Here is an 18,797-nt window from a genome sequence, read left to right as displayed (position 1 = left end):
GGCTGGCAGGGGGGGGCCTGTTGGGGGCAAGCAGGCCGGCAGGGCGGGGTCAGTTGGGGGATCAGGCCTAAACCGGCAGTTGGACATCCCCTGAGGGGTCCCAGGTTGGAGAGGGTGCAGGCCGGGCTGAGGGACACCCCCCCCCCCGCATGAATTTTGTGCACTGGGCCACTAGTCTCTACTAATAAAAGAGCAATATGCTAATTAGACCGGGAGACCTTCTGGGCATCCTTCTGGACAAAGGCATGGTGGTGGGGCTGAGGCAGAGGTGGTTAAGGGCGATCAGGCCAGCAGGGGTGGGGGTGGAGGGAGGCCAGGGGGCAGTTGAAGGCGATCAGGCCAGTGGGGGAGAGGGGCAGTTTGGGACAATCAGGCTGGCAGGGGTGGCATTTGGGGGCGAGCAGGCTGGCATGGGGGGGCAGTTGGGGGCCAGCAGGGATCGGGCCTAAACCAGCAGTCAGACACCCCCGAGTGGTCCCAGATTGGAGAGGGTGCAGGCCAGGCTGAGGGACACCCCCCTCCCCCATGCACAAATTTCATGCACCGGGCCACTAGTTTACAAAATAAAGAAGAAAGAAAGCCCAGAAAGAAAAGAACAATGAGGGAAGAGGGCATCACATGTCCTATGTGGTGTTTGACCTTTGAGTTCAGGAGTTGCTATAGTGACCAATCAGAGGGGATATCAGGACACAGGGACTTGCAGCCTTTATAAACCATGAAAACAGGAAGTCAGTGGGACTCTTTCCCCCTCCCCACGTGGGAGTCCATTCTGTGGGACACTTTCCCTCTCCCCACATGGGAGTCTTTACTTCTTCTTCAATAAATTTCGACCTTTGCTATACCACCTCTGCCCATGGATTCTTTCTTCGACACTGGCCAACAAAGAATCCGGGTTCCAGTCCAAAATTCCATTTCAGTTACTTTATGTCTCTGAGTTTGCAAGGTTACCTGTCAGGTTAGCATGTGGCCCCTTTGCCTCCACAAGAGAGAGAAACCTGGGTGACAAAGAAACATCCATTGGCTGCCTCCTGCTGGCTCCCTACCAGGGACAGAACTGCAACTTGGGCCTGTGTCCTGGGGAATCAAACAGGGGTAACCTCTTGGTGCATGGAGGAGCTCTACCCCTGAGCAGCAGTGGCCAGGGCTGAACTCATTTTTTTAAAATCTATTTTTATTGATTTCAGAGAGGAAGGGAGAGGGAGAGAGAGAGAGAGAGAAACATCAATGATGAGAGAATCATTGATCGGCTGCCTCTTGCATGCCCCACACTGGGGATCCAGCCTGCAACCAGGGCCTGTGCCCTGACCGGGAATCAAATCATGACCTCCTGGTTCATAGGTCGACATTCAACCACTGAGCCATGCCAGCGTGTGTGAACTCATTTTTTAATGCTTGCGGATTTGTGGATAAGAATAGTTGCTAATAAGGTCCCTTATATGTAAGCAGTTGCTTTTCCTCCCCATTCGTTCTCTTATTTTAGGCTCAAACCCGGGATAGGGTGAAGCAAAGGTATTTTTATTATAATTTGTCCTTGGTATTGTTATTCCCCTTTCGAGGTGATGGAGTAGCCCCAAGCAGGACTTGAACCTCCACCATTCACCACTCGCTGCTCTTCCCTCCATCTTCGCTTCATGATGGCAGCGGCGGGACCCAGCGCCCAGTTTGTCCACAACCCGCCGCCGTAGCCCGCCCGCCCCGCTGCGCCCGGCTCCCTCCGGCCGAGGTGCAGCGCCGCAGTGGGTGGGGTCTCGTGCTCCGCCCACTGTGCGTCAGTGCGTCAGTGCGGCCCCGGGAGCTCCGGAACGGCCGGTGAGCTCACAGCCGGCTTCTCTTCAGCTTCAGCCCGTGCGCCGCCATCGCCGTTATGCTGGGTGCCGCTCTCCGCCGCTGCGCTGTAGCAGCGGCCGCAGCCTCCCGAGCCAGCTCTCGAGGCCTCCTGCACCCCGCACCGGCCCCCGGCCCCGCCGCGGGTAAGGTCCGCTCCTTCGCCCGTGTGTCCTTGCGGTGACCTGGGCCCCCGCCGCCACGCGAGAACAGGCTCGCCCCGCGGCCTAGGCTGCCCTGCCGGCGGGCGGCTGAACCCAGTGGCCACTGGCCGCCCTCCCCGCCGCCTTCCGGCCTGGAGGACTCGAGGACGCGCCCCCGGGGCCTACCTCAGCGACTTCGTGTGCGGCCACCGCGGACGGGTCAGGTGTGGACCTGCCGTAGGCGCCAAAGAGGGGTCCCAGCGCACTTCCCGCGTCCACCCGACCCCTACGGTCCCCGGGGCGTGACCGTCATACCCCTGCTCTGACCCCAGGGGCCACCTGATTGGGAGTGTCCGCCGCCATCAGCGCTTTGGCGAAGGTGACATTGAGCCACCGGACGCGCCGCTCAGTGTAGGGGCGGGGGAGGTCCCTTAGTGTACCGGCACCGCCGCCCCAGAGTCTTTCGGGAACACAATATGCTTCCTTGGTGGGACACAGTATACTTTATACTTTTTTTTAATCAGGCATTTTCTCGGTTGGCGTTTGTGGGTTACCTTCACAGACCGTTCTGTTAAATTTTAGAAACTGCTCTGCCACGATCTAATTCTTCCACGTGTGTGGTTGTTTCCTGAGGTCGGAAAGAGGCCATTACTGTTTCGAAAATGGGGTACCACGGACCAGCAATACTGGGATCACAGATGTGGGGAGGCTTTATTGTTTGCTTCAGGTTAAAGCCTGTTTGTTGGAGTATGAAATGCTTTGCTGATTCCTGTCTCTTATTTTTCCTTCTCCTAATATATGTGTTCCCACTGACTGCCCAGCACTATAATTTTAATTATTATAACCACAGTTTGATCTTGGTCCATGATGGATGTATATGCTACATCACTTAGCCCCTAACCATACATATTTTAACATATAAACTCACAAACACAAAACTAATAAGGTTTGCTTGGCTATTTTGAGTGTTTTAAGTAGACATTTACACACCTAAGGAATATGTTTCCCTTCATTCAATTTAAGATTTTATCATTTATCATAGAATGGTAAGGCTGGCATGCACATCAGATCATGGAGACCATCTTATATTATAGAAGAAGAAACCAAAGCCCATCTTGGGGAAACTGACTCCTTAACTAGTGGTAAAACAATTTTCTCGTTTTTAGTGGTAGAACAGTTTTCTGTTTTGTGTTATTTTTGGCCCATCCTGATGTTTATCAGGTTTTATAGTTCTTTATTCTTTCCTTATCTAAATGTGAAAGTAGCAAATACTATAATTTTTTCTTATAGACACATTTGGGGAGGTTTTTATGACCTTCAGAAGAATTACTACATTTTGTGGCAGGTAAAGGAGAAGGCCAGAGGTTTCTGGCAAACTGTAAATTAAGGGGATTCTTTTTTTCTTAGTACCTTTGGACATAGTAGTTTATCTCCTAAGTGTTCTATTCCCACTCTTAGAGTTTAATTCATAAACGGAAAGTTGTATTTTAGATATTTGTCCCTTAGACCTAAATATTTGCCACAAGGAGTCAGTATTGTTTACGGTTGTGTCAGCTGCTTTCTAGCTGTGTGACCTTGGACACATTAGTTAACCTTAAGACTCAGTTGCCTCTTCGCTAAAGTCAGGATATTTGGTTGTGATGTTTTAAGTGAGATAAAGTAACTCTTAGCACAGTGATGGCGAACCTTTTGAGCTCAGCGTGTCAGCATTTTGAAAAACCCTAACTTAACTCTGGTGCCATGTCACATATAGAAATTTTTTGATATTTGCAACCATAGTAAAACAAAGACTTATAGTTTTGATATTTATTTTATATATTTAAATGCCATTTAACAAAGAAAAATCAACCAAAAAAATGAGTTCGCGTGTCACCTCTGACACGCATGTCATAGGTTTGCCATCACTGTCTTAGCACCTTGTCTGGCACTAATGCTTAATACATATTTGCTTTATTATACTGCATTTCATTTTTGCATATTATAGGTTGGGGTTTATCAGTAGAGACAAGAGGTTTTTATGCAATTGAAAGTTAGAAAAAATGAAGGTTCTTGGACCTACCAGTTTGGCTCAGTGGATAGAGCGTCAGCCTGCGGACTGAAAGGTCCTGGGTTTGATTCTGGTCCGCAGCACAAGCCCAGGTTGTGGGCTCCATCCCCAGTGAGGGGCGTGCAGGAGGCAACCAATCAATGATTCTTTCTCATCATTGATGTTTCTATCTATCCCTCTCCCTTCCTCTCTGAAAAAAAAATTTAAAAGATTAAGGTTCTTGTATGAGATGCTCCAAGGCCAAATGAGAGTATACTTGAAGGAGCTCTGAAAAGGTTAACCTGGGGGCCTCAGGTTTGCTCCAGTTAAGTAGCAACCCAAATACTATATTTGGTCCATGAAGAAGTCTCCAATTTGAAACAGTTGTTCCAGGAACTGCTGAATTAGATCATTAAAATGTTTTGAACAACTACTAGATTCTCTAGTCAACCCTTAAAACTTACACAGTCCTGGTTCCTATATCCTTACCTTGATAATTTGGGAAGGGTGGGAGGAGTTTTCTTTTTTCCTTTTTGGTGCAGGGCTGAATTTAAGAGGTACCTTTTTAAAAAAAAAATTTTTTTTATTGATTTCAGAGAGGAAGGGAGAGGGAGAAAGAAATACATAGAAACATCAATGATGAGAGAGAATCACTGATCAGCTGCCTCCTACATACCCCACACTGGGGATCCAGCCCACAACCCAAGCACATGTCCCGACCAGGAATTGAATGTGATGTCACCTCCTGGTTCATAGGTCGATGCTCAACCATTGAATCATGCCAGGCAAGGCTAAGTGGTACTTTTTATCACCTTCCCACTATATATATATATATATATATATATATATATATATCTTGAACAATTTGGTGCTCGACTAAGTTAACAGGAAAAATGTCTCCATTGTGGAACAAAACTTAAGTTCTGCAAGGTGACAAAAAGCCTCTAGGACAGCCGTGGGCAAACCACAGCCCGGATCCGGCCTGTTTGAAATGAATAAAACTAAAAAAAAAAAAGACCGTACCCTTTTATGTAATGATGTTTACTTTGAATTTATAGTAGTTCACACAAACACTCCATCCATGCTTTTGTTCCGGCCCTCCAGTCCAGTTTAAGAACCCATTGTGGCCCTCGAGTCAAAAAGTTTTCCCACCCCTGCTCTAGGAGATGACAAAAAGCGCCTCGTAGACCACACACAAAGGAGAGAATGAGACTCAGTTTAGAGTCAGTTTACCGCTGAACCTCTTTGTTAACATCTCAGGAAATTGTACTGTGAATATTTTTATGTTTTTGTTGCTGGTGAAATGGACAGTTAGCACAATTTTAAAACATAAAGAGGCCATCAAGAATGCTAACATTGCCCAATGGGGTGTGGCTTGGTGGTTGAGCATTGACCTATGAACCAGAAGGTCAAGGTTCAATTCCCAATGGTCAGGGCATATGCCAGGGTTGTGTGCTTGATCCCCAGTGGAGGGCGTGCAGAAGGCTGTTGATCAGTGATTCTCTCTCATCATTGATTTTTCTATCTCTCTCTCTCCCTCTCCCTTCCTCTCTGAAATCAATAACAACATATTTTTAAAAATTTAAAATGTTAAGAAATGTATGTATATATAGTTTTAATGCTAACATTGCTAAGGGTATGTAAGAAACAATGATCACAGGCAATTGAAGAGGAGAAAAACTGTTGTTGATTTGTATAAATGAAAACAGCCCAACACAGCATTTTGGAAACAGTGATACATGAAAAAGTGAAGATGCTGCATACTGACTTCCTGAAAGATACCCCTGGAACGAATAGTGAAAGTGATTAGTTTAAAGCTAGAAGGGGGTGGTTCGATAAGTTTAAGAAAAGAAATGTTTGTTTATAGATTAAACAATATATTAATTATGTACTGTATATAAGAAAAGGTTAAAACAATCACTTGGGAGTCTGGAACGAATTAACTTACATTATTTCTAACGGGGTGAAAGAGGGTTCATTCGGTTTTCCAACAAATCACTTCTCGAACAGCCTTCTGGAACAAATTAAGTTTCACTGTACAACCAGTTTGTAATTTGGAACTCCCCAGAAGGAAGGTAAACAAATATTAAAGGTGATCCATTGATCTCCTTAACTGGGATTTGCAGCTGCTGGTCATCTTTTTCACAGTTAGAAAACAATACAAAGCTACCAGTCATCTGATGAAATCCATGCCCAGCAGTGAGGAAAAGAATTGGTTATCATGAAACACTTTATGGTAAGAAAGATACACTTAATTAATAATTACCTCTGGGGAGGGAATACATATATTTCATTTTTCTTAGGTAAATATTTAGAAGTGCACTTACTGGGTGATATGGTAGGTGTGTGTTTAACTTGATAAGAAATTGCTAAACCGTCTTCCAAAGTGGTTGTACCATTTTACACTTGTGCTTTAAGTATTTAGTAAGGATAACTTTAGTTTTTGAAAAAGGTAGCTTGTAAATTTTGGGTAACAGCAGGTAGAAGCATTGTGATCTATGCTTCCTGATATATTAAATGTGAATATAAGTCCTGTATAGTTTTGACTAAATGTTTGTACTTGCCAAATACTTTTAGGTCTATAGATTCATTCTATTTTCTTGTCATAGAAATTAAAGAGTATCCAATTCCAGCCCATTTATATACATGTCTCACTTTATTCTGGGCTCAGATTGTGATGGAAATTTAGATCTCTGGTAAGATTTGGACTTATGCTGGGGTCTTCTGTGACTGATGGCAGGTATTTTGCAATAGGATCAAATGGTGATTTAAGTGAGAATCCTTTTGCTTGATCTAGCAGTGACATTCCATCTGAAGAACTGGCAGGTATTCCATCTTTTCACCTTTTTCTGGTTTCTTTTTTCTTTCTTTTTTTCTTATTTTCTTTCTATTTTTTGCACTTTCTCTTGCCAGTTACAGCAGTAAAGGTGTATAGGATATATTTGACATTTAAATTTCAGAATATATGTAGAGCCCCAAGGTTTCTGTGTAGTTTTATATATATATCTTTTCCATCACCCTTTATCCCCTCTATGCCCTCTTCCACCTCCACCCCCAACCCCCACAGTCACCTTGGTGTTGTCTATGTCCATGAGTTTTCTCTCCTTTTTTTCTGTTTTGCTCAATTGTTTTTTTTAATCCTCACCCAAGGATACTTTTCCATTTATTTTAGAGAGAGTGGTTGGGAGGGAGCCACATTGATTGGTTGCCTTCTGCACATGCCCCAACCAGGGCTGGGGATTGAGCCTGCAACCGAGGTATGTGCCCTTGACCGGAATTGAACCCTGGAACCTTCAGTCCAAGGGCTGACGCTCAATCCACTGAGCCAAGCTGACTAGGGCAATTGTTCTTTTTTAATCTTTTGAGAGAGATAAGCATCGATTTGTTGTTCCACTTATTTATGCATTCACTAGAGGCCCAGTGCATGAAGTTCATGCACTGGGGGGTCGGGGGTTCCCCTCAGTCTGGCCTGCGCCCTCTCGCAGACCGGAACCCCTTGCTCCTTACCACCTGCCTGCTCACTGCTCCTTACTGCTCAGCTCACTGCTCCTTAGCACTGCCACAGAGGTGGGAGAGTCTCCCGCCACCACCTCTGCACTCGCAAGCTGTGAGCCTGGCTTCTGGCTGAGCAGCGCTCTCCCCGTGGGAGCGCACTGACCACTAGGGGCAGCTCCTGTGTTGAGCATCTGCCCCCTGGTGGTCAGTGTGCATCATAGCAACCAGTCATTCTGCCATTCGGTTGATTTGCATATTAGCCTTTTATTATATAGGATTGGTTGATTCTTGTGTGTGCCCTAACTGGGGATCAAACCCACAACCTTGACATATAGGACAACACTCCAACCAACTATCCTACCTGGCCAGGGCGCACACGTGTGTGCATGCATGCGTGTGGGAGTGGTGGGTTGTTTTATTTGATAAGCCTTTAAAAATAACTAAACACTATACCAAGCTTGTCTAATTCATCTAATAGAAAATACAATTTGAAGAATGTTTTATTTCTATAAATTATGATATCCATTAATAGAGGTCAGTTAAGACATTTTTAGACAAGGATCAATTTATAGTTGTCATTTATTGACTGCCTTCTACAAAGTCTAGGAATTGTCCTAGACAGTGTTACCTGGCCTTCATTTTTATTTTTATTTTTTTAATATGTTTTTATTGATTTTCAGAAAGAGGGAGAGAGAGGGAGATAGAAACATCAGTGATGAAAAAGAGAATCCTACATGGACTGCCTCCTGCATGCCACCTACTAGGGATCGAACCCGCAACCCGGGGCGTGTGCCCGGACCAGTAATTGAACCGCGACTTCCTGGTTCATAAGTCAACCACTGAGCATCTGCCCCCTGATGGCTTTCATTTTTAATCATCATAATCTGATAAGGTAATGGTATCTGCATTTTACAAATAAGGAAGATAAAACTTGCTGTTTCCTAAAACCCAAAGGTAAAATTTCCTTCTCCTCCATCCCTTACCATACAGAGGCTGTTTAGAAAGATTCTACATTTCCTAACTCCTAATTCAGTGTCCGTTTGAAAGGCAGTAACTAAAATGGAAAGGCTTTTCATATGTACTACAAAGGGTATAATGATTGGGAGCAGAATGCTAAGTAAGTCTTGTTTTCTTGACACATATATTTTAGTATCTCACTTAGAAATTTTATAGTGTTTTTTAAAAAATTATTGATTTGTCAGGATGTATAATTTATTTTGGAATATAATTTAACTAGAGGCCCAGTGCACGAATTCATGCACATTGAAAGGAAATTAATTAGAAGAAATACTTTAGAGGCCAGGGAGGGACCATGGGATGTTGGCTCCAGGGCATATCCAGCTCATCTAGATCAGGGCCATTAGAAGCCAGGGAGGGCTCCAGGGCATGTCCAGCCCATCTCGCCCAGTCCCAATCGGCCGGACCCCAGCAGCAAGCTAACCTACTGCTCGGAGCATCTGCCCCCTGGTGGTCAGTGCACATCATAGTGACTGGTCGAACGGTCAGACACTTAGCATATTAGGCTTTTATTACATAGAATAGAAAGCATACAATTTTTTTTAATTTGTGAAAAATATATCTTTTTTTTAAATACATTTTATTGACTTTTTACAGAGAGGAAGGGAGAGAGATAAAGAGTTAGAAACATCGATGAGAGAGAAACATCGATCAGCTGCCTCCTGCACACCCCCTACTGTGGATGTGCCCACAACCAAGGTACATGCCCTTGACCGGAATCGAACCCGGGACCTTTCAGTCCGCAGGCCGACGCTCTATCCACTGAGCCAAACCGGTTTCAGCTGAAAAATATATCTTATAAATTAATTTAACAACTAGAATGAAGCTCTGGCCAGGTAGCTCAGCTGGTTAGATCAAATACCAAGGTTGCAAGTTCGATCCCCAGTCAGGGCACATACAAGAATCAACGAATGAATCCATTAATAAGTAGAACAAATCAATGTTTCTCTTCCCCATCTCTCCTTTCCTCTTTCTCTTTCCCTAAAATCAATAAATGTTTTTAAATATTAAAAAAAAACTAGAATGAACATTATTTTGAATTAAGAATTAATACTCTGCTTATTGTAAAAATTCAGACATTTTGGAAGTGTCCAGTGGGTCCTCAGGTTACGTTGGAGATCTGTTCCTACGGCGTGATGTAACACGATTTTCGCCATAAGTCGGAACCCACCTACATAAGCACCTACGTCACTCACATGGAGCACATACACAGCAGTAATGAAGTGAAACAGTAAAAAAAAAATTTTAAAGAAAAATAACAATTCCTGACCTTGTGGTAAATAAATAATAAACAACGGGGGGGGGGGGGGTAATGGGATAAGGACACATATGTAATACCTTAATAAAGAAATTAAGATAAATAAATAATAAAATACATAAAGCACATACGTACGTCAAAATGATGGGACTTATTTTTTTTTAATAAATAAATGGGAGATGGTGACTTAACCACGAAACGACGTACATCAAGTCCTACGTAACCCGGGGACTGTCTTTATAAAGAAAGTTTTTCCTTCCAAAGATAACCAATGTTAACAATTGCAAGTTAGCATTACACATTGGGAGGGGAGGGGAGGGGAGCATAAACATACACCTATAATACTCTTTGTTCTGCTTTTCTTTGTTTAATTTTTTTTAAGATTTTTTTTCATATCAATACATAAAATTTGTTTCATTTGACCTACTGAGTAATTTTCCTACTGTGATATACAGTTGATTCAAAACTTAATGCACTGAATGTATTTAAATGCTACTGAACTGTACACTTAAAAATAGTTAAGATGGTAGATTTTATGTTATACTAGAGGCCCAGTGCATGAAATTCATGCACAGGTAGGGTCCCTAGCGGCTGCCAGCCGGGACCTCCCTTCGCACCCGCCTTAGCCTTGCGCTGCCCGCTTGCCTGCTCCACCATCCCACTGCGGTCCCACTCTTCGGGGCCCATCGGGGCCGGCAGTGTCTCCACTGCCGCCCGCTGCCAGCGCCACATTGCTGCCACCTGCCATGTTCCGCACCACCCCATGGTGGTCAGCACATGTGTAACTCGCAGTTAGTCAAACTCCTCCAGTAGGGACAATTTGCATATTAGCCTTTTATTGTGTAGGATGTGTTTTAATGGGAAATGAAAACAAAAAAATATAACTTAATTGTATTAACAGGATATATTAAGTACTTCTGTACATTGAAGTTATTATTTCTCCATTGTAGGTATCCAGTCAGTTCGCTGCTACTCCCATGGGTCACATGAGACAGATGAGGAATTTGATGCTCGCTGGGTGACATACTTCAACAAGCCAGATATTGATGCCTGGGAATTGCGTAAAGGTAATTGTAATATAGATTGCTAAACAGTCTATTTTGACATAGAATTATGAACTGTTTTGTAGTCTTCTACTACTGTGTTAAAAGCAAAACATGCTTCATGTTAACCAAGTCCTCTCATACAACTTGCAGTTAGAAAATATTATAGTCCTAACTGGTTTGGCTCAGTGGATAGAGTATTGGCCTGTGGACTGAAGGGTCCCTGGTTTGATTCCGGTCAAGGGCATATACCCAGGTTGCGGGCTTGATCCCCAGTTAGGGGGCATGCAGGAGGCAGCTGATCAATGATTCTATTTCATCATTGATGTTTCTATCTCTCTCTCCCTCTCCCTTTCTCTCCAAAATCAATAAAAATATATTTTAAAAAAGAAAAGAAAATAGTATAGCTTCCATAGTGTTTCCTGTAAAGCAAGGTTTTAAAGCAGGCATAATGGTATTTAGGGCCAAATAATTGTTTGTTGCAAGGGCTGTCCTTTGCATTGTAACATGTTTAGCAGCATCCTTGGCTTCTGCCCACTAGGTGCCATCCACCCCCATGCCTTCCACCCCCAGTTATGACAACCAAATATGTTTCCTGGGGGACAAAATCACCTCTGATTGCAACCACTGCTATAATGTCAAGGTGAGCAAGAGTTAAATTTTGTATCTTTTATAATTTATGCAAGTAGTTATTTGGTTCTTCTCCCCTCTTATAGTTTTGGTTTTTTTGTTATTTTTATTCTCTGTTATGATTTGTCTTGCCCTGAATAAGTGTCCAGTCTAAATAAGCTAGAACTTATTTTTCCTAAATTTGCAGATGTGCATTTAACATGAGTAAGTAGCATTAATGATAACTAATCTTTCTTTTTCTTTTTTAAAAATATATTTCTTTATTGATTTCAGAGAGGAAGGGAGAAGGAGAGAGAGAGAAAAACATCAGTGGTGAGAGGGAATCACCGATCGGCTGCCTCCTACATGCCCCCCCACTGGGGATCGAGCCCGCAACCCAGGCATGTGCCCTTGGCCAGAATCGAACCCAGGACCCTTCAGTCCGCAGGCTGACGCTCCATCCACTGAGCCAAACTAGCTAGGGCTCTTTTTCTTTTTTAAAAAATGTATTTTTATTGATTTCAGAGAGGGAGAGAGAGAGAGAGGACAAAAACATCAATGATGAGAGAGAATCATTGATCAGCAACCCAGACATGTGCCCTGACCTGGAATCAATTCACAACCCCCTGGTTCGTAGGTCAATGGTCAACCACTGAGGCACGCTGGCCAGGTGATAACTAGCCTTAATAGTTAGATGTAAATAGCTTTAAGTGTAGGCAATTTATCTGAGACCAAGAGTTCAGCCTCTGTGACTATATTCTAGCATTATAGTCACTGGTGTCCTTTGTTTAAATATTGTGTTATTTTGTTCAAAGCTCAAAGTAATCACGCCCAATTATTTTCTGGTTGAATGTTTCAGTCTGCACACTAATGTTTCTCTCTCTTTAAAAATATTTTTTTATTGATTTCAGAGAAGAAGCGAGAGAGAGAGAAAGAGATAGAAACATCAATGATGAGAGAGAATCATTGATTGGCTCTTTCCTACATGCCCTCTACTGGGGATGGAACCCACAACCTGGGCATGTGCCCTGACTGGGAATCGAACTGTGACCTCCTAGTTTATAGCTTGACACTGAACCACTGTGCCACACCTACCAGGCTCTATATCTCTTTAATGTCTTCATTTGGGCTTCATTAACTCTCCTTCCGCATTTCTCTGGGTGTTTTTAGATTATTTTCCAATCAAATCTATTTTAAAGCAACCAACGTGCATACATTGAACTAAGAGTTAAAGATATAAAGTGACCCTCTTAATTGAAATGAAACCAGCAAATTATTACAAAAATAGTGTTTGCATTTAAGGAATTCTTTGGTTGGTTTTTTTTGTCTTTTTGGGGTCTTTTTTATTGCTTTTTGTTGTTATTGTTTTCCTTTAATTTGTAGGATAGTGCATAGTTCTTTCCACTAATTTATTGTGGAAGAGTCATTATGATCTTATCATCTGTTAAAAGTAGATTTGTTAAAAGTGGGATTCTCTCATTGTATAGATAAGAGAATAGAGGCCTAATAGGTTCCAGGACCCAATTCTAATGTGTATATGTAGGCTTCCCTACATCAACAAACAAGTCTGGACGCCAGCAGGCTGTCCAAGAATTCAGTTCAGTGTGGCATTACTAGTATCTACCCTACCCAGAAGTAGAATCAGATTCCACAGGTAAAGGGCTCGGTCTCACAAGACTACCCTGCACTTTAGAGGCTGGTTACAAGCCTAGGTTGTTCATCTGTGCTTCTGACCTACTAGCTACAAATCAGAAGTTCCCACAACCCCCTTCTCGGGTTCCAGTGACTCAGAAAACTCAAGAAAACATGTTTACTCACTAGATTAACAATTTATACAACGATTATTAAAAGATACAAATCAACAGCCAAATGAAGAGATACATAAGGTAAGGTCCCAAATGAAGGAGCTTCTTCTGTCCTCACGGAGCTTGGAGCCCAGCACAGTGGCTCATGGAAGCATTCTAGTACCCCAGTGTGGAAGCTCTCTAAAAAAGGACCAAGGGGCTGTCCTATGGTTTTTATGGAGGCTTCATACTTACTCATGATTGATTAGGTTTTTGGCCATTGGCAATTAATTTAACCTCAAGCCCCTCTCTCCTCCCTGCAAGTCAGGAAATGGGAGTGAAAATTTCAGTCTTCTGTCCACAGCGTTGGTCTCTGCTGGCATCCAACACCCACTCTTGGGAGTCCAAAAGTTATCTCCTTAATATAACAAGAGGCACCACTCTGCTCCCATCACTTAGAAAATCCCAAGGAAGGTTGACGGTTCTGTGTCAGAAACAGACCAAATATATATTATAAATGACAAGATCATATGTCTATGTTTCAATAAAAATATAGATAACTAAATTATAGTTTAAGTGAGACTATTTCAGGTTGATATGGCCCTCTTTTTAATTTGACAGGGATGAACACGCTTGTTGGCTATGATCTGGTTCCAGAACCCAAAATCATTGATGCTGCTTTGCGGGCATGCAGACGGTTAAATGATTTTGCTAGTGCTGTTCGCATCCTAGAGGTTGTTAAGGTCAGTGAAATAGTATTAAACTTGTTCTGAAAGTATGTGGTCTATTGACTAGGTATCAGTATATTCTTTATTTTTTAATTTGTTAAGATAACCTAAAATTAGTTCTTATATAGCTAGAGGGAATTTACAGTGCAGTTAATAATTTTTCTGGAATAAAGTTTGACAGAATTTATCCCAGGCCTGAAAAATTGTGCTTGATACTCTTTTGTTCAGCACTTCCATTTAAGAATTTATCTTAAGTATGTACAAAGGTTTAACTATTATTTATCTTTGTGCTATTTGTGATAGGAAATTAAATGCTGTTAGTAGTTTCTTAAGATGAGACTTTCCAGAAGTGGTTATTACACAAATGTGTTTAACATTAAACATATTTACATTAAACATATTTATTGCATATTACCTAAAGAAAATTATGAGATAATTTTTGTGGTGTGACCCTGTTTTATTAAAATACATGTAGATGAAAATGTAGGTGGACATATTCTTCCTGTTTAATTATAGTTTCTGTTTTTTTTATAATTGCAAATTAAATACATTACATTTTAAGTAAGAACTTTATAATTTAAAAAATATAACTAAGGAGATTTAGAATTTGTTAAAGGCAGAAGAATAGCAGTTTGGCAGTATCTTAGTCCATTTGACTTTTTAATATATGTTATGGTGAGTATTCATGAAAACTCTCTTACCCTGAAAATAAGTATTCTCCAAGTGTATCTCTCCATGAAAGAATATGGAATATAAGAAAGAAATTCAAGGTCTGTAAAAAAGAAAGTGTGAGATTACTTTATCTACAATGGATAAGATAATTTAGGGTTCTGTAGGCTGTCAATTCATTCAGCACCAGTAGTTAATTCAGTTAGGGTCTCAAATTAGAAGCAAATGTAAAAACTTTTCCTCTGTTAACTTAATTATTCCTATTGCCTGCTGGGCATGTTTAATTACATTCACAAAATTCTGTCATCACCACCTTGTTTTCCAGTAACTGAAGCTTTGAAAAAAAATATTTCTGGATTTAGTCTAATTGTTTTAGTTATTTTCAAAGTGTCTTTAAAAACCTACCTTGACTACTGCCCACAAAGTTTCTCTCTTTATTGAACAAATATGTTAACTTAAAAGTAGCCTCTGCATATGTGATTAAAAGCATTTTCAAGTTCATTTTGTAAATAGATAAGGCTTCTCAGAGAGCTAAATGTGAATTTTCTTCTTTTTTTTTGCCATCAGGACAAAGCAGGACCGCATAAGGAAATCTACCCTTATGTCATCCAGGAACTTAGACCAACTTTAAATGAACTGGGAATCTCCACTCCAGAGGAACTGGGCCTTGACAAAGTATAAACCCCATCGGTAAGCAACATACCACTGAATAAAGCAGGAAAAAATCCAGGGAGATGTGAATGAGTGACATTTCAGAAATGTCTTGTTAGAGGCTGTAAGCATAGAGATTTAGAGTACCAATGATAACTTTAAGGAGCTAGGGTTGTTATTTTTTAGTTGTTATAATTGTTCTCTTACTGGTGTAAAGGCAAGTAGAAACCTCCTTTACAAAAAAATCTATATAAAATATTTTAAGCATAAATAGCATAGAGAATAAATGTAATCACACCCAGATTTTTGGATATTATTATTTTACCATATTTGCTTTAATCTCCTCCCCTCTATCCCACCAAGAAATTATTGGTTTCACCTAGAGTTCAAGCCCTCTGGGTACCCTTCCCTCATTCCAGCCCATTAACCTCCAAAAAACTAAAGGTAGTTCACTGCATTCAAAATGTTTATCATGTATGCTTTTTAACATGTGGTTTGTTGTTGTTTTTATATTTTTATTGATTTCAGAGAGGAAGGGAGAGGGAGAGATAGAAGTATCAACGATGAGAGAATCATTGATCAGCTGCCTCCTGCACATTCCCTATTGGGGACCAAGCCCGAAACTTGGGCATGTGCACTGACCAGGAATCGAACCGTGACCTCCTGGTTCATAGGTTGACACTCAACACCTGAGCCACACCAGCTGGGCAACGTGTGTGTTTTTTTTGTTGTTGTTTTTTTAACAGTGGGGTTTTATTAATTTGATGCTTTTTTGTGTGTGCCCAGGTTAGAATTTAATAGTCAAGTAAATTTTCATCAATAATAAAAACTTATTCTCTATGGAAAGACAAATTAGGTAATACAACCAGCCAAAAGGTTGTCTAGGTAGTGAGCAGTGTGCAGAAAATTCTTTGTAAAACAGAAAATATAAAAGCAGTAATTCATATTTTAATTTTATTTAACAAACATGTATAGTGTATATAATTCTTTTTTGCTAATCCTCACCCGAGGATATTTTTCCCATTGACTTTTTAAAGAGAGTGGGGGAGGGGGGACACAGCTACTGGTTGCCTCCCGCAGGTGCCCAAATCCGGGGATTGAACCTGCAACCCAGGTAGGTGCCTTTGAAGGGGAGTGGAACCCAAGACCCTTTGCTGTGCTGACCGAAGCTAACCACTGAGCACACTGGCCAGAGCAGTGTATATAATTCTTGACGTGTGTCAGGCACAATTTATATATATTAAATTGATTTCAGAGAGGAAGGGAGAGAGAAGTAGAAACATCAGTAATGGGTGAGAATCATTGATCAGCCATCTCCTGCATGTCCCTTACTGGATCGAGCCTGCAACCCTACGCATGTGTCCTGACCAGGAATTGAACCGTGACCTCCTAGTTCAGAGGTGGTTGCTCAACCACTGAGTCACACCCGCTGGGCTCAGGCATAATTTTAAGTGCTATATAAATAGTAGCTCATTTAATCCTTACAAACAATCCTGTGAGGTGGTTACTATTATTATAATTATTCCTATTTTATTATTTATTGATGAGCAAACTGAGGCACCTTGTCCAAAGTCTACATTTAAACCTAGGCAGACTGGTTTCAGAGTTCATTGCACCCACTATGCCACATGTTCTGTATAAGCATTTACTAAGGCCATACTCTTCTCAGAGGTAAAAAATGAGACTTAAATAAAAGTGGACCCAAAATTATTTTAGGAGCTATTAAATATCCTGCTGACAGACTAAGCAGAAAATGTAATCTACTTTGGGGCTTGTTTTTTGGAGCATACGTCTTAATTTTTGTTTTTGTCCACAACCAAATTATAAAGAATTCAGGTAGCTCATCTTTATAATATGGAAAGTTTTTGTATGATATTAAACATTTCTGTGAGTACTTGGAAAAAATTAGGTATTTAGAATAGAGGATTTTGTAGTTATATATATATATTTTTTAATCTTTTTTTTTAATGGATATTTTTTCCATTGATTTTTAGTGAATGGAAGGGAGGGGTAGAGACAGAGAAAAAAATTGATGTGAGAGAGACACATTGATTGGTTGCCTACCGCACAGGCCCAACTGGGGCCGGGGATGGAGCCTGCAATTGATGTACATGCCCATGACCGTAATCAAATCCTTGGGCCAACGCTCTAACCACTGAACAAACCGGCTAAAGCCCTAGTTATATTTTCAAAGCTCTTATCTGTGGTTCATATTTCATAATGAATTCTTAAAAGGTTGTCTAAACACTTGGGCTTAATTTTTATTTTATCAAATACTAGAGGCCCGGTGCATGGATCCCAGTGGAGTTCCTCAGCCTAGCCTGTTTCCTCTTACAATCTGGGACTCCTTGGGGGATGTCGGACTCCCAAGTTTCGGCCTGATCACCACAGGCCAGTCTGAGGGACCCAACCGGTGCATGAATCCATGTACTGGGCCTCTAGTATGCATATAAAATCTTTGGTTAATCTCTTCCTGCCCTCCCCCCTTCCCTCTGAGATTCATCAGTCTGTTCCATGTTTCCATGCCTGCGCATTGAGCGTCTGCCTCCTGGTGGTCAGTGCACATCATAGCTACCAGTCGAACAGTCCAATGGTTGCTTAGGCTTTTATATAGCTATATATAGATAGATTATTGCAAGAAATCCAGAAGATCTTTGTTATAGAGGATGTATTCTTGCTACAGTAACATGTTTCTTTAAAGATTTCTACCTTTACTTTATTACCTGGCTAATTCTTCATGTTTTCTCTTACAGATAGGATTCCCAAGGATTTACTGATACTACTACTTGAGTGTAAACAATCACCTGGAAATACTGATGATAACATATTACCTTATTTGAACAAGTTTTCCTTTATTGAGTACCAAACCATGTAATGGTAACTTGAATTTTAATAAAAAGGAAATGAGTTTGAACTGAAATTAGGTATTGTTCCATGTGTTTGCATTGAAGAGCAGAAAATGAACTATTTATTATAGGTCCATTGTGTCACAGTTTTGTTATCCCCTTATGTGCTGAGAGAACTTTAATTTTCTGGAAGTCATTGCTATATAAACATATTTGGGTACACTGACTGGCAAAATAGCTAAAGGCTAAAAGTCATTTGTATAGAACTAGAGGCCCGGTGCATGAAATTCGTGCACTGGGGGGCGGGGTGTCCCTCAGCCCAGCCTGCACCCTCTCCAATCTGGGACCCCTCGGGGGATGTCCAACTGCTGAGACATCCCTCTCACAATCTGGCACTGCTGGCTCCTAACCACTCTCACCTGCTTACCTGCCTGATTGCCCCTAACCACTTCTGCCTGCCAGCCTGATCACCCCCTAACCGCTCCCCTGCCAGCCTGATTGATACCTAACTGCTCCCCTGCCAGCCCGATCGCCCCTAACTGCCCTCCCCTGCCGGCCTAATCTCACCCCTAACTGCCCTCCCCTGCTGGCCTGATCTCACCCCTAACTGCCCTCCCCTGCTGCCTGATCTCACCCCTAACCACCCTCCCCTGCTGGCCTGATGGCCCCCAACTGCCCTCCCCTGCAGTCCTGGTTGCCCCCAA

General features: G+C 41.8%; 1 protein-coding gene and 1 long non-coding RNA gene across 2 annotated transcripts; both read left to right on the top strand.

Annotated features, from left to right (window-relative positions):
* Window positions 1-1,758: 1,758 nt before the first annotated feature.
* LOC118676017 (cytochrome c oxidase subunit 5A, mitochondrial) lies at window positions 1,759-18,167 on the top strand. Its single transcript, XM_036349247.1, has 5 exons — window positions 1,759-1,970; window positions 10,714-10,830; window positions 13,821-13,942; window positions 15,164-15,286; window positions 18,001-18,167. Exons 1-4 carry the CDS (start codon window positions 1,865-1,867, stop codon window positions 15,275-15,277), a joined length of 459 nt encoding a protein of 152 aa, XP_036205140.1. The 5' UTR covers window positions 1,759-1,864; the 3' UTR covers window positions 15,278-15,286; window positions 18,001-18,167.
* Window positions 1,979-9,732, top strand: LOC118676020. The gene is made up of 6 exons (XR_004974015.1): window positions 1,979-3,109; window positions 6,142-6,229; window positions 6,748-6,819; window positions 8,169-8,380; window positions 8,479-8,605; window positions 9,582-9,732. It is a non-coding gene; the product is annotated as an uncharacterized LOC118676020 (long non-coding RNA).
* Window positions 18,168-18,797: the final 630 nt, after the last annotated feature.

Source organism: Myotis myotis, unplaced genomic scaffold, assembly GCF_014108235.1.
Source record: "Myotis myotis isolate mMyoMyo1 unplaced genomic scaffold, mMyoMyo1.p scaffold_m19_p_1, whole genome shotgun sequence".
Taxonomy (NCBI): Eukaryota; Metazoa; Chordata; class Mammalia; order Chiroptera; family Vespertilionidae; genus Myotis; species Myotis myotis.
Note: the sequence above shows the minus strand (reverse complement) of the source record. Positions and strands in the feature narration are given on the sequence as shown.

Bases quoted from the DNA above. Each gene is read 5' to 3' on its own strand.
- LOC118676017 (XM_036349247.1), top strand. From the start codon at position 1,865: ATGCTGGGTGCCGCTCTCCGCCGCTGCGCTGTAGCAGCGGCCGCAGCC. The intron at 1,971-10,713 runs GTAAGGTCCGCT...TCTCCATTGTAG, and splicing joins GGCCCCCGGCCCCGCCGCGG to GTATCCAGTCAGTTCGCTGC. The intron at 13,943-15,163 runs GTCAGTGAAATA...TTTTGCCATCAG, and splicing joins GCATCCTAGAGGTTGTTAAG to GACAAAGCAGGACCGCATAA.